Here is a 12,812-nt window from a genome sequence, read left to right on the forward strand (position 1 = left end):
CACTCCTGGCGCCATGTTGACTCAGTATCAAAATCTTCTCTCACTAATTGCTGTCCAAATTTTCACGATGGATTCCAAGATTAAGTCTAAATACTTGATCACGGCAATCCTCATGTATATGTAATAGTCTGTTTGCCTCAAATTTCTGCCATTCTCTTTTTTAGGGCTAGTTGTCTTTTATAATGTGGTGGTAGTATATTAGATAATACTTGTAGCCAGACAGAAGGTATTTCATGGTTCCCGATATTAACCTCACAGTATGATTGAGCTGGATATCCACTACTTTCATGTGGGCACTGTTTAACCATACAGAGCTATAGTACTCAGCCACCGATTATACAAGGGCAAGAGCTGATGTCTTAAGAATTGAGGTGCTTGCTCCCCAGCTAGTGCCAGAAAGTTTATGTAAAATATTATTCTGAGTTTTTACTTTGTCCATAGTTCTCTATAAGTTAAAGATCAATCAAGAGTCACTCCTAAATATTTTGGATACCATTTAGTGTTACAGTGGTATTGAGTAATCATCTACTTTGTGGGATATAACCATGTAAGTTAGGTTTTCACTATGGTACTTTCTAACACACAAACTGTCAGGAAAGTCCTCATGCTGGAAGGAAGATGTTGACTGGGTGGGAAAGACTAAGGGTGCAATCCTAACCCCTTATGTCAGTGCTTTCCAGCACTGACATAAGGGCAATGCAGCTCTGAGGTAAGGGAACAAACATTCCCTTACTTTGAGGAGGCCTCCGTGAGTGCCACCCAACTTCAGGATGTAGCACACATTCCACTGGCACAGCTATGCCAGTGCTGGAAAGCATTGACATAAGGGGTTAGGATTGCGACCTAACTTTGTTAACCTTATCCATAAGACTAGAACAGTTATATGTACTCCATAGTAGGATACATCTGTACCATGCTGTTGGTTTGCTCATGCTGCAGTATCAGAGTGAAGGTGATCCATGCTGTTTAGTGGCCAGTGTTTCCTCAGTCTCTGACAAAGCTGACCCAAGAACATTTCACCATAATTTGTTTAGATATGATGCTGTTTCCAGCACGTCTCCCATCTACTTACCTCAAGATATGAAACTGCAATAGCGCAGTGCTTCTCCTCTTTCATCCGATCTATAGAATCATAAAGCTCCATCATAGTCAGGTACATCACACCAGGTTCTTCAGGTGAGCCCAGCATTGTATAGGTCTTTCCTGCTCCAGTTGCACCATATGCAAGTACTAAATTGCAAGGGAGAAGTGCAACTTTAAGTTCAGTATCTATCAAGTACATAATCCAACATTTCAAATGCAAAACTGGTTGCTGAGATTTCTTTTGCAAATCATGAGTTTGGGAGAAAACCATGAGTACTGGAGTGAGGGAGAACCACAAATATCGCAACACCGCTATGAACCAAAACCATGCACTCGGTTCCATCTATAAAGCAGATGGATGCATCTACAATATACTGCTGAATATAGATATTCTTCTGCCTGAATAGCTGATACATGGAGCAGGATATTGGTATTAATGGAATCAAAACTACCAGGGAGGAAGGATGATGAAAACTGATTATTCTTAATGCTCCTCATCCAAGTCACTTCAAATGAGATTCAGAACTCAGAGTTCCTAGTATACAACCAGTGAGAGATATAACCAACATTTCCAAAGCTTGACTTGTTCCACAACAACAGCAGCAACAAAACTGCAGACTTTTAATAAATACCATTCTGCAGAACTACAGAATACAGAACAAGAGAGATGCTAACATTTTGGGTTTTAATTAAGTATAGGAGTTCTCCCCAAGTACTCTGGCTGCTGACAAAATCATTCTCACAGACAAAAAAGGACAAACAGTGAGAAAAATTACCTGTGCAATTATATCCATTTAAAAAGCCATCCAGCACTGTTTTGGTAGTATGTTCAAAAACCTCCAGTTGTGTAGAATTTTCATCAAACACAGCATCAAACACAAATTTGAGATCCTTGTTTTGTTTCTTATTAAGATCCCGGTATTGACGTTTTTTTCCATGAAAGAAACTGACTTCCTCCACTTTTGGATCAAAGACCAAAATATACTTGTCCACAACATCAAGCACTTTGCTAAAGCTGCTCTCTTTCTCTTTTTGATTTTCTGGACGAACACGGATTACTACCTTCACGTGATTACAGACATCTTCATGACTGACTGCAGACATTATGAAGTGCAGTTATATTGTCTGTGAAGTACTTCTCAGGCAAGATAAGCGGAGACCTTTCTGTTAGTGGAAAATAAATTAGTTATTACAACATTCTGTTATCAATTTTGAATAATTCTGCCTGGACAAGCAAAGGAGTTTGTCCCACTGGCCAGTTGTTATCTATGCTCCACTGCCTGCAACAATTAACACTTTTACCATGCTCTAGATCAGGGGTGCTCAATAGGTGGATCGCGATCTACTGGTAGATCGCGAGGCAAAATGAGTAGATCGCGGAGCCCTGTCTCTCCAAACTGTTAATATGTCAGTTTCGTCTAGTGACTAGATGAAACTGACATATTTAGCTGACACTAAACTGACACTGAAACTGACACTTTAGCTGCTCTTCAGGCATGCAGCAACAAAACTGACGAAACTGACTAGACTCTAGTCAGTTTCATCAGTTTGTGGTGCTGCATGCCAAAGAGCAGGAGCTAAAGTGGGCGGTGGCGGGAGGGGGAGCTGGGCTGCACTGGACTGAGGCACTTCCTGGGGCTCCATAGCAGAAGGGGGGAGGGGCGGGAGTTCGAGATGGAGTTGCTCTGATGGCGGTTGCCGCAGGAGGCCCCGAGTGACCCTCCCCTTCCCTTCCAGTCAGGTCCAGCCCAACCCAGCCCAGCCATGCCCGGCCCAGCCGCCCCTGTAGGAGCCCAGAAGTAAGTGCTGCGGCCGCTGCCGCTCTCGGTTGGGGCTGACAGGTGAGACGACCCCCCTGGCCCCCCCGCCGCTGCAGGAGGAGGGCTGGTGGGAGCAGTGTCTCCCCCACCTGCCGCCTGCACGAGCAGCCCCTCTCCATGGAAATGGGGAAGCCCCCCGCCCCTTCTGAGGAGGACCTGCGACGCCTCCCTCTCCCTGCTGGTCTCGGGGCGCAGCCACAAAGAGTTTGGGGGGCGGGGAGTGGGGAGCTCCTCCCCCCCCCGTAGTGCAGCAAGGCTGGGCATGTGCCTCTTGGGGGGACCTGTGGCTGCCCCCAGTATGTGGGGTGGGGAGAGAGGAGAGGCCTCCTGTGTGCTTCCTGAAGCATCTGGTAGGCCACTGTGGGGCACAGGAAGCTGGACTTGGTGGGCCTCCTCTGACATGGTCCAGCAGGGGCTCCATACATCAAAGGGGGTGTCTGTCAGATGCTTCCTTCCCCCCTGGTAGATCTCCGGGCCTTGCTGGGTTTCAAAGTAGCTCTCGAGCCAAAAAAGTGTGAGCACCCCTGCTCTAGATATCCATCAGATATATCCTCTTATTCCCTCTCAACCAAGTATCAGAAGTTTGTAAGGTTCTCAAAATTAGTAGTGTATCAGGCCTAAAATTCTCTATCTTGAAGGGTGGGCACTAATCTGAGCCAATCAGGACTCCTTCCCACTTTCAAAAAAGACTAAAATTGCACTTGTCTGGGAGAATAATTTTTTCTTCTCCCTGACCTTGTGTAGTAACCTCTGTGCTGCATTAAAGCTCTTGCAGTAATCTTTCGTATCTCAACAAGTTGCTCTAAACATGGTCAGTGCCACTGACCTTCAAGGGGAACAGAGGTACTCAATGCTCTCTCACAACTTTCAACTAAGGGCCCAATCCTATCCAACTTGCTGATGCAGCTGCAATGTAGCCCCAAGGTAAGAGAACAAATGTTCCCTGTTGGCATGGCTGCATTGGCACTGGGAAGTTGAATAAGATTGGACCTTAGGGCCCAAATCCTACCCAACTTTCCAGCACTGGCATAGCAGTGCCAATGGAAAGTGAGCAGCATCCTGCAGTTGGGTTCTCAAAGTAAGGGAATGTTTGTTCTTTTATCTCAGAGCTGCATTGCCCTTATGTTGTGCTGGAAGTTGATTAGGATTGCATCCTAAATGTATTTAGCTTAGTCCCACTGGGTTAAGCCAATTGGCTATCTCAGCCACTAAGCTTCCCAGGCTTTCATCCTCCAGTTCCGTCCCAATGACCTCACTTGACATCCTCTGTGATGTGCCAATCATTGGGCACAATGAAGGGTATTCTTAGCTAGATTCCCTTCCCCCTTTTGGGCAGATCCATTCATTAGCCTCTTTATGAATGCATTTGTTTCCCCCTCTCCTTCTCAATGCTGGTCAAATGCAAGAAAACAGCTCTCTCTCTCTTTCCAAGCAGCTCTAGATAACTGTAAGTATGCTATGGATGAAAAGTGAGTGACCATTACACTGATGTCATCAAGCTCACATCTTTGCCATCTAGCACTGAGGAAGCTGTTGAGGTCTTGGAGTATTGTGGTGAGGTGGATGGGAACTGGATGGGGGTTAGCAAGTTGAAATTAAAACTGGACAAGATACAGGTCATCCTTATCCTGAAATCCATGATGCAGGTGCTGAACTGCTGCTGTTCGGAATGGGGCTGCAGCTTGAGAGTCCTCTTGCATTCACAGCTGCCCCACTGGGCAGGGGCTTTTCTCCATTAACAACTGGTGTGCCAGCTACAGCTGTACTTGAGTCAGCATGATCTGACCACCATGGTCTACACCTTGGCAACATCTTGATTAGCTTACTGTAAAATGGATCTGGAAGCTGTAATTACTTCAGAATGTGGCAGCCAGTGTGGCTGCCTGGGTTCAGTGGTTTGACTCCTTTGGACCATTCCTTCCAAAGCTGGATTAGCTACTGGTTCATTTCAACCCTGAATTTAAGGTGCTGGTTTTGACCTTTAAAGCTTAGGATCAGTGTACCTGAGGGACCATCTTCTTCCATATAGTCTAGCCCATCCTCTGAGGGGGGGGGGCCTTCTGTGTGTGCCATTACTGAAGCATTTCCCTGTACCATTTGGAGGTAGTGGCAAAAAATAGGATGTGCTGTGTGGTAGCACCACAATTATTCAATTCCTTCTTGAGTGACTCTGCAGTTATTCAAATCTAAGAATGCCTGTCTCTGTTGAAGTCCTCCTACAGAGATTGAAAACTTTGTTTTAATTAACATTTTCATTGTGACTTGGGTGGGGTATGGGATCATGGCCTTGCTGCTGCTAATTTTTTGAACATTTCACTGTTATTGTCATTTTATCATTTATCATTTTTTGGTTTTACTGTGCATTGCTGCCCTGCTTTTATGCATCCACTTCTGTTGTGATGATAATTTTTACAGCTGCTCTTAATTTGCTGCGTTTTATTGCTATCCCATTTTGGGTTTATGTGCACTGAAGGCTTGTTTTATATACTGATTTTTAAAAATGATTTCAGTGAAGTTTTAGAATGTTTTTGTTGGCTGCTTGAGCATTCATGTAAGTGGGGAAAATAGATTTTAAAAATCTTTAAATTTATTAAATATAAAATAGCAGATAAATTGCTTATGCTGAAAGCCATATTTATCTGCTATTTTATATTTAATAAATTTAAATAAAGCTTCCAATCTACATAAACACATAAATCTACATAAATCTACATTCCTAAAATATTTTCACATGGTCACATAATCAGTTTCAAATTTGACAGAGATCACCCCAACCCTACTTTGATTCTGCACAAAGAACACAGAAGTTACCTTGCAGTATGATCATTTCCTATGCATTACGTAATGCAAGATTATAGATCTACTAGATGTCAATAAGATTAGAAAAATCCCATGCATCTATAAATGCAACACTGATGCATTAAAAACTCGTGCACAGTATGTATTCAATTTGAACTTGTGCTGGTCACAAAACAGCTATAGAATCTGCTATATTTGTCTGGCCCTGAATTCCAAAATCCTTTTTCAAACTATAAGTTGGCTTTGGTTTTTGAAATGCACAAAGAAAAAAATGATTTATATATACTTTTTGCCCTTCTGCCACTGAACTCAGGGCAGCATTTACAGGGTTTATCCCTTTTTATTCTCACCTGTAAAGGTAATAAGCAGAGAGCTTTATACCTGACCAGGAATTTGAACTCAAGTCTCTACAGGCTATCCGATACCACGCCATACTGCCGTTTGACAGTCCTATTAGAAATGTTCATATTTTAAATTAAATACCCTACCCTACCAATTACATCACACCACCACTGGCACTGATATCTCTGGAGGTTTAAAGTATTTCTTTTTAATACTTTAAAAATAGTAAATGTTTGTCAAAAGGATTTTCTTAACCAAATTTCTGCATGAAGAGGGCAGTTACTATTTGTGAGACTCTACAAGAACTACGTACTGAGGTTACCTCTGCAAGTTTAGCTTCTGAACAAAGCAATACATCCCTTTTAAAGCCCAAACATTGTCAATTTCCACAATGTTGTAAAAACACATCTACCCATACCCTCCAATACAGTATCTTCTTAGAAAACATTTTTCTATAGATTGATATAACTGGTTTATCTTTAAGCATTGGTTGACTCCTTAATTAACCACCACATAGAAACCACATAGAACAATTAGAGATTGTTCACACATATTTCAAGCAGCATTTTTGCTTACATCAAGGTGACATGCCTGTCAACATGGATACTTCTTTCCCATCAGTCACAGGATTAACGTTTACTAAGCCTTTTTTCTCCCCAGCAGTGAACTACTACCAACCTTCTCATACAACACAGGACAATGACAATTCTTAACTTCATGAATAAGATCAGTTGCAACTTGGTGCTATTCTGTCCCTGATGGTACAGCAAGAGTCTAAGCATGTTTACTCAAGAGGAGAACTTTACTCCCTAGTAAGTGTATATTAGAACTTCAGCCTGATCCCAGCTGTAATTCTAGACAAGCTTACCTGGAAGGAGGTCCCACTAAACTCAATGGGACTTACTTCTGAATCAATATCCATAGGATTGTGCTATTATTTAGTAGCCTGGCTGAATTGTACTCCCACATAACTTTGTAAAGGATCACAGCCTTAAATACACCTAAGCTTCTCAGATGCAGCTTCAGATTTCCTTGACCCACACAGTTCAATAAAAAGAAAACTGTAGAACCTTGTTCATATAATAAATATTCTTAAGCAACAACATCCAGCCATTAAATGTTGCTTGCTGCAGCAGTAAGGCTTTTTCAAGCATGGAAAAACACGGTTTGGAGCTCTGCCCACCAAGCTGAACCTCCTACCATTATTTGTTATAGTCAATGGGGCTTACTCCCAGGAAAAGTGTGGATAGGATTGTAGCCCAACAGCCCTATGCATAGCTGCTCAGAAGTAAGTTCTACTAGGGTCAATTAAGCTTACCCCCAGGTAAGCATGGGTAGGCTTGGAGCCGAAAAGCCCAATCCTAGCCATGTCTACTCAGAAGTAAGCTCCATTATAGTCAAGGCAGCTTACTCCCAGGTAAGTGTGAATAGGATTACAGCCTGACAGCCCAAACCTATCCACACTTTTCTGGGAGTAACCCCATTGACTTTAATAGGACTTACTTCTGAGTAAACAGGGATAGGTTTGGGCTTTCACCCCCTCAGCAATCCAACTAAGTACTCCTGCCTCCTCTCACAACCACTACAGCACAGCAGTGGGACTCCTGCTCTACTAAGCCCACTGCTAGAGCTTTACTCCCTCCTGGCCATCCATGCATTTCTCTACCCACCTGGTCATCGAGGCCCCTCTTTGTTTACCACCAGCCTCCCTCGACCCGCTTTTCAAGGCGCTGCCGCCGCAGCTACCACCAGCCTCGCTTCAGCCAGCCAGACAGTCAAATTCAAACACAAGCGGCTTGCCTTTCCGCGGCGTCTGATTGGTTCGTGGCGGCGTGACGTCACAAGCGCGACTGAGGCGGTGATGGGCCAGGGGAGGTATTTTGGTCACCACGAGGACCCGTCTTTCTGTGCCTGCTTTAAGAATGGGCTAAGCTGTCTGTCCAAGGGGTGAGGCTGTGCACGGAATGAATGGGGATGTGTGCATTCAGAGCAGGGGCTGTGCTCTGCTGCCCACCTTCGAGCCTGAACAAAAGCTCTTTGCAGGCACTGGAGTGAGTGCAGAAGTGTTTGTGTGAAGCAGTGCTTTGTTGGAGCACAATCCTATGCATGTCTACTCAGGAATAAACCCCTGAGTAGTCCCATTTCAATGTCCCATTTCAATTTCAATGGGACTTACTCCCAGGTAGAAAATTGCAGCCTCAGAGCCCAATCCTATGCATGTCTACTCAGGAGTAAACCCCATTGATTTCAATAGGACTTACTCCCAGGTAAAAGATTGCAACCTTAGAGCCCAATCCTATGCATGTCTACTCAGAAGTAAGTCCTATTGTATTCAGTGGGGCTTACCCTCAGGAAAGTATGAATAGGGTTGCAGCCTTAGCCCACAAACCTGTGCTTGCCGATTCATAAGTATGTCTCATTGTCTTCAGTGGAGAGAGTATGGGGAGCACTGCAGCCTTAGAGCCTAATCCTATGCATGCCTACTCAGAAGTAAGCCCTATTGTGTTCGATCGGGCTTACTCTCAGGAAAGTGTGGGAAGGACTGTACCCTTGGAGGCCAATCCTATCCTTGTGTACTCAGAAGTATGTCCCATTATAGTCCATGGGGCTTACTCCCAGGTAAGTATGGATAGGATTGCAGCCATATGAGAATGGGTGCTGTTTGGTTTTTGCGCGCTGCAGAGCGGGTTCGCAAATAGGAGACGGGCTTGCCTGGAGAGCACATCAGAAATGTACAGTACAATTGTAAAGCCTAGTTCCTCAATGGTCCGTCCCACTGACCCTGTTCTCACTTTCCTGGGAGTAAGCTCCATTGACTCTAAGGGGATGTACTTCTGAGTAGACATGCATAGGATGGGGCTGAGAGTTCAATGGCACTCGCTTCCTGGTGGAGTGCAAAGGATTGCAGCGTCCCTTGGCTTGGAATGTCCCCGTGCTGATTGTGGGTGCCCCCCACCTACCCACCCACGTCCAGGTGCGCGTGGGATGGGTGGGCACCGCTGGGGGAAGGCGTGGGCTGGTTGAATGCGAGCTTTGCTTCAGCCACGAAGTGAGGTAGTACTCCCTGTTTTACGTCCTGATCTCTCTCTCTCTCTCTGTGTGCGCGTGTGTGTGTTTGGTAATTTAAGAGCAATGCTTGACTGCAGTATAATAAACCAAGTAACGGGAGGAGCACTTTCTTGGACTGCTGTGCAGGAACCTTCCTTGGCACTTTTCAACACGCACATCCTGGCAGTTGCACGACTGGGCTTTGCTTTGGTGCTCAAGGGGATGATGATGGAAAGCAAAAGTAACAACAGGTATGGGGAGCAGGGGAGTGGTGGGCAGGCTGAATCCCCTTTTCTGAGTTTCAGCTCTCAGAGCCCAATTCTAGGCGTGTCTACTCAGAAGTAAGCCCCATTAGAGACAATGAGGCTTACTCCAAGGTAAGTGGGGCTAGGATTGCAACCTCACAGCCCAATCCTATCCACACTTTCCTGGGAGTAAGTCCCATTGACTCTAATGGGACTTACTTCTGAGTAGATGCCTTTGATGCCTCATCAAAGATAGCATCCCAAAACACTTAGATGAACAGGCCTTGCTGAGGGAGAATCAGCATGGCTTCTGCAAGGGTAAGTCATACCTCACAAACCTTATAGAATTCTTTGGAAAGGTCAACAGGCATGTGGATGCTGGAGAACCCATAGACATTATATATCTGGACTTTCAGAAGGCATTTGACATGTCACCAAAGGCTACTAAAAAAACTCCACAGTTAGGGAATTAGAGGGCAGGTCCTCTCCTGGACTGAGACCTGGTTGAAGACCACGAAACAGAGAGTGGGTGTCAATGGGCAATTTTCACAGTGGAGAGAGGTGAAAAGCAGTGTGCCCCAAGGATCTCTCCTGGGACCAGTGCTTTTCAACCTCTTCATAAATGACCTGGAGACAGGGTTGAGCAGTGAGGTGGCTAAGTTTGCAGAGGACACCAAACTTTTCCAAGTGGTGAAGATCAGAAGTGATTGTGAGGAGCTTCAGAAGGATCTCTCCAGACTGGCAGAATGGGCAGCAAAATGGCAGATGCATTTCAATGTAAGTAAGTGTAAAGTCATACAATACACATTGGGGCAAAAAATCAAAACTTCACATATAGGCTAATGGGTTCTGAGCTGTCTGTGACAGATCAGGAGAGAGATCTTGGGGTGGTGGTGGACAGGTCAATGAAAGTGTCGACCCAATGTAGTGAAGAAGGCCACTACTGTGGATAGGATGGCAGCCTTAGAGCCCAATCCTGTGCCTGTCTACTCAGCAGGAAGTCCCATTAGAGTCAATGGGGTTACTCCCAGGAAAGTGTGGATAGGATGGCAGCCTTAGAGCCCAATCCTGTGCCTGTCTACTCAGCAGGAAGTCCCATTAGAGTCAATGGGGCTCAGTCGCACTTGTCAGCCAGAGTTGCCTGGTGCAGGAGGAAGCATGCCTGGGAAAGGATGGGGTGGGGGGAGAAGAGGAGCCCTATGGGGGGCTGGGCTGGGCTAGGCTGGGCGGGGTAGGCTGGGGGGACCCTCGTTCAGTGGCTGCGCTCTCGAGGGGAGGGAGGGAGTCAGGCAGGCGCCGGGCTGGGAGGCGGAACTGAGCGCGGCGGCTGCTTGTTGCGGGGGAAGCCCATCGGCAGCTCTTCCTCCTTCCCTCCCTCCCGGCGCTGCGGGTGCCCTGGAAGAACGCGGGGGCAGAGGGAGGCCTCGAGGAGCGCTGTGAGTACTCAGGGCCGCCTCCCGAGCGAGGGTCCCCCAGTGCTGGGACGGGGGTGGACGAGCAGGCGGAGGAGGAGAGAGGAAGGCTCGTGTTGTGGTCTGGATACCGAGGCCTCTGTATGTTCTCTTTCATCACTCCCCCCACCCACCCATGAGGAGCCCTGGTTGCTAAGGCAACGGAGGTGGTGGTGAGGTGTGCCCCCCCATCTCCTCTTATGGTCCTCCTCCACAGGTCCAGCCTTTGGAAGCATGCTGAGAGAGACTGCCTTATCAGAAACAACTCAGATCATCATCATCAATGATATGGACCTTCTTAGGGGGAAGAAAAGGATGGGGGGAGCATCTCTGACAGCAGCCCTCCCTCAGAGTGTAAGGGCACAGTCCCTTTTCCTCCCCCCCTAAGAAGAACCATATGATTATCCCCCCCCATGGGGCACTAGCTTGTAGTGGTGGTGGGGCTTGCGTGCTTCAGTGAGGCAGGGGGCTCAGCTGGATGGGACCACCCAAACCAGACAGGCCTCTGCTAAGGCCCAAATCCCAACCAACTTTCCAGCACTGGCACAGTGGTGCCGGTAGGGCATGTGCTGTATCCTGCAGTTGGGGGGCAGTCACACAGGCCTCCTCAAGGTAAGGCAATGGTTGTTCCCTTACCTCGGATCTGCATTGCCCTTATTGTACAATGCATTGCATTGTGCTGGATTGTACTCTAAATGTGCCCCAAAACTATTCCCAGTATGATGCACAAAATGAATAGAAAGTCTATACTGGCTTGGTCATCACCCGGGTTAACAAGGGCCGCACCAGGTGCTGGAGTTCCTGGGCACCTGGTGATAAGGTCCATATTATTATTGTTATTGGCAGCCTTCAGTCTTGAAAGGCTATGGTATTGCGCTCTGAATGGTGGTTCTGGAACAGCGTCTAGTGTGGCTGAAAAGGCCGATTCAGGAGTGACAATCCCTTCCACACTGGGAGTAAGTGCAATGGACTGTCTCCCTGGCTCTGGGCCTTCCTTCTTTGCCTCTTTGCCTTTGTCTGTTAGCCAAGTGTCCCTTCAAACTGGGAGAGGCCATGCTGCGCAGCCTGCCTCCAAGCGGGGATTCTCAACGGTTATTATTATTATTCTCATCGTTATCATTCAAATTTCATGAGACACAGCTGTAAACTGTTGTTGTTGATGATGATCATGAAGGGGTAGGCATAGAAGGACAAGTGAATGTATCAGTACTGTATAGCAAAACTAAGGGATAGCGGAGTGGAAGAAAAAGAACCTGGAAAAAGCAACAAAATACAAAGATTTACAAGCAGAAATTGAAAAGTGGTGGCAGAAGAAGATCAAAGTGATCCCAGTGGTGATTGGCGCCCTTGGTGCTATTCCAGTACACTCTGAAGAGCACCTGAAAAGTATAGGGGCCACAGAAATTTCCATCTCTCAACCTCCAAAAGCAGCATTACTGGGAACCGCTTACATTTTGCGACAGTATTTATAGGATAAAAACTATGCATCCCAGGTCCTTGGGAAGGAGTTGATGTCTGGTTAAAATAAACCAGTCGATATCACCTACCTGAATGTGTGAAAATCTCATAATAATAATATTAGAGGAGAGGCATGGAAGGACAAGGGCAAGGTGACCGTTTGCCTTTTATTTACAGGACATGTTCTCTGTTTTTTAGCCTCATGTCCTGGTAAACAACTTAAGGGCTCAATCCTAGCCAATTTTCCAGGACTGGTGCAGCAGTGTCAGTGGGATTTGCGCTGCATTGCATCCTTTGGTGGGGAGGTAGTCACAGAGGCCTCCCAAATGTTCTCTTACCTCTGGACTGCATTGCAGCTGTGTCGGTGATGGAAAGTTGGATAGGATTGGGACCTAATTGTCCTTCTTTTCCCTGTGAGCAGGCAGCGCAGAGCCTTCTTGAAATTAATAAATTTATATGTAATATAGTTTTGAATTTAATAAGAATTTAATGTTTGAATTAACTACATGAAGTCAATATATGAGTGTTTTTAGCTTTTATTTTGTCGTGTCCTACATTTTTCTTGG

At 46.0% G+C, this 12,812-nt stretch overlaps 2 protein-coding genes across 3 annotated transcripts in view; one reads left to right on the forward strand and one right to left on the reverse strand.

The window, feature by feature from the left end:
* KIF18A (kinesin family member 18A) overlaps positions 1–2,187 on the reverse strand; it is a 50,863-nt gene extending 48,676 nt beyond the window's left edge. Inside the window, exons 1-2 of the mRNA XM_066636643.1 lie at positions 1,860–2,187; positions 1,073–1,230 (exon numbers count right to left, since the gene is read on the reverse strand). Coding sequence (XP_066492740.1) covers positions 1,073–1,230; positions 1,860–2,187 — 486 coding nt within the window. The remainder of the gene's footprint in view (positions 1–1,072; positions 1,231–1,859) is intronic.
* Positions 2,188–10,687: 8,500 nt separating this feature from the next.
* METTL15 (methyltransferase 15, mitochondrial 12S rRNA N4-cytidine) overlaps positions 10,688–12,812 on the forward strand; it is a 92,080-nt gene continuing 89,955 nt past the window's right edge. Inside the window, exon 1 of one of the 2 annotated variants that reach the window (XM_066635093.1) lies at positions 10,688–10,773. The gene's annotated coding sequence lies outside the window, so the exon portion shown is untranslated. Of the gene's footprint in view, positions 10,774–11,675; positions 11,745–12,812 lie in introns of those variants that run through there. The other variant, XM_066635102.1, reaches the window with a different exon arrangement.

The sequence above is a fragment of the Tiliqua scincoides genome, chromosome 1 (assembly GCF_035046505.1).
Source record: "Tiliqua scincoides isolate rTilSci1 chromosome 1, rTilSci1.hap2, whole genome shotgun sequence".
NCBI classification, from domain to species: Eukaryota; Metazoa; Chordata; class Lepidosauria; order Squamata; family Scincidae; genus Tiliqua; species Tiliqua scincoides.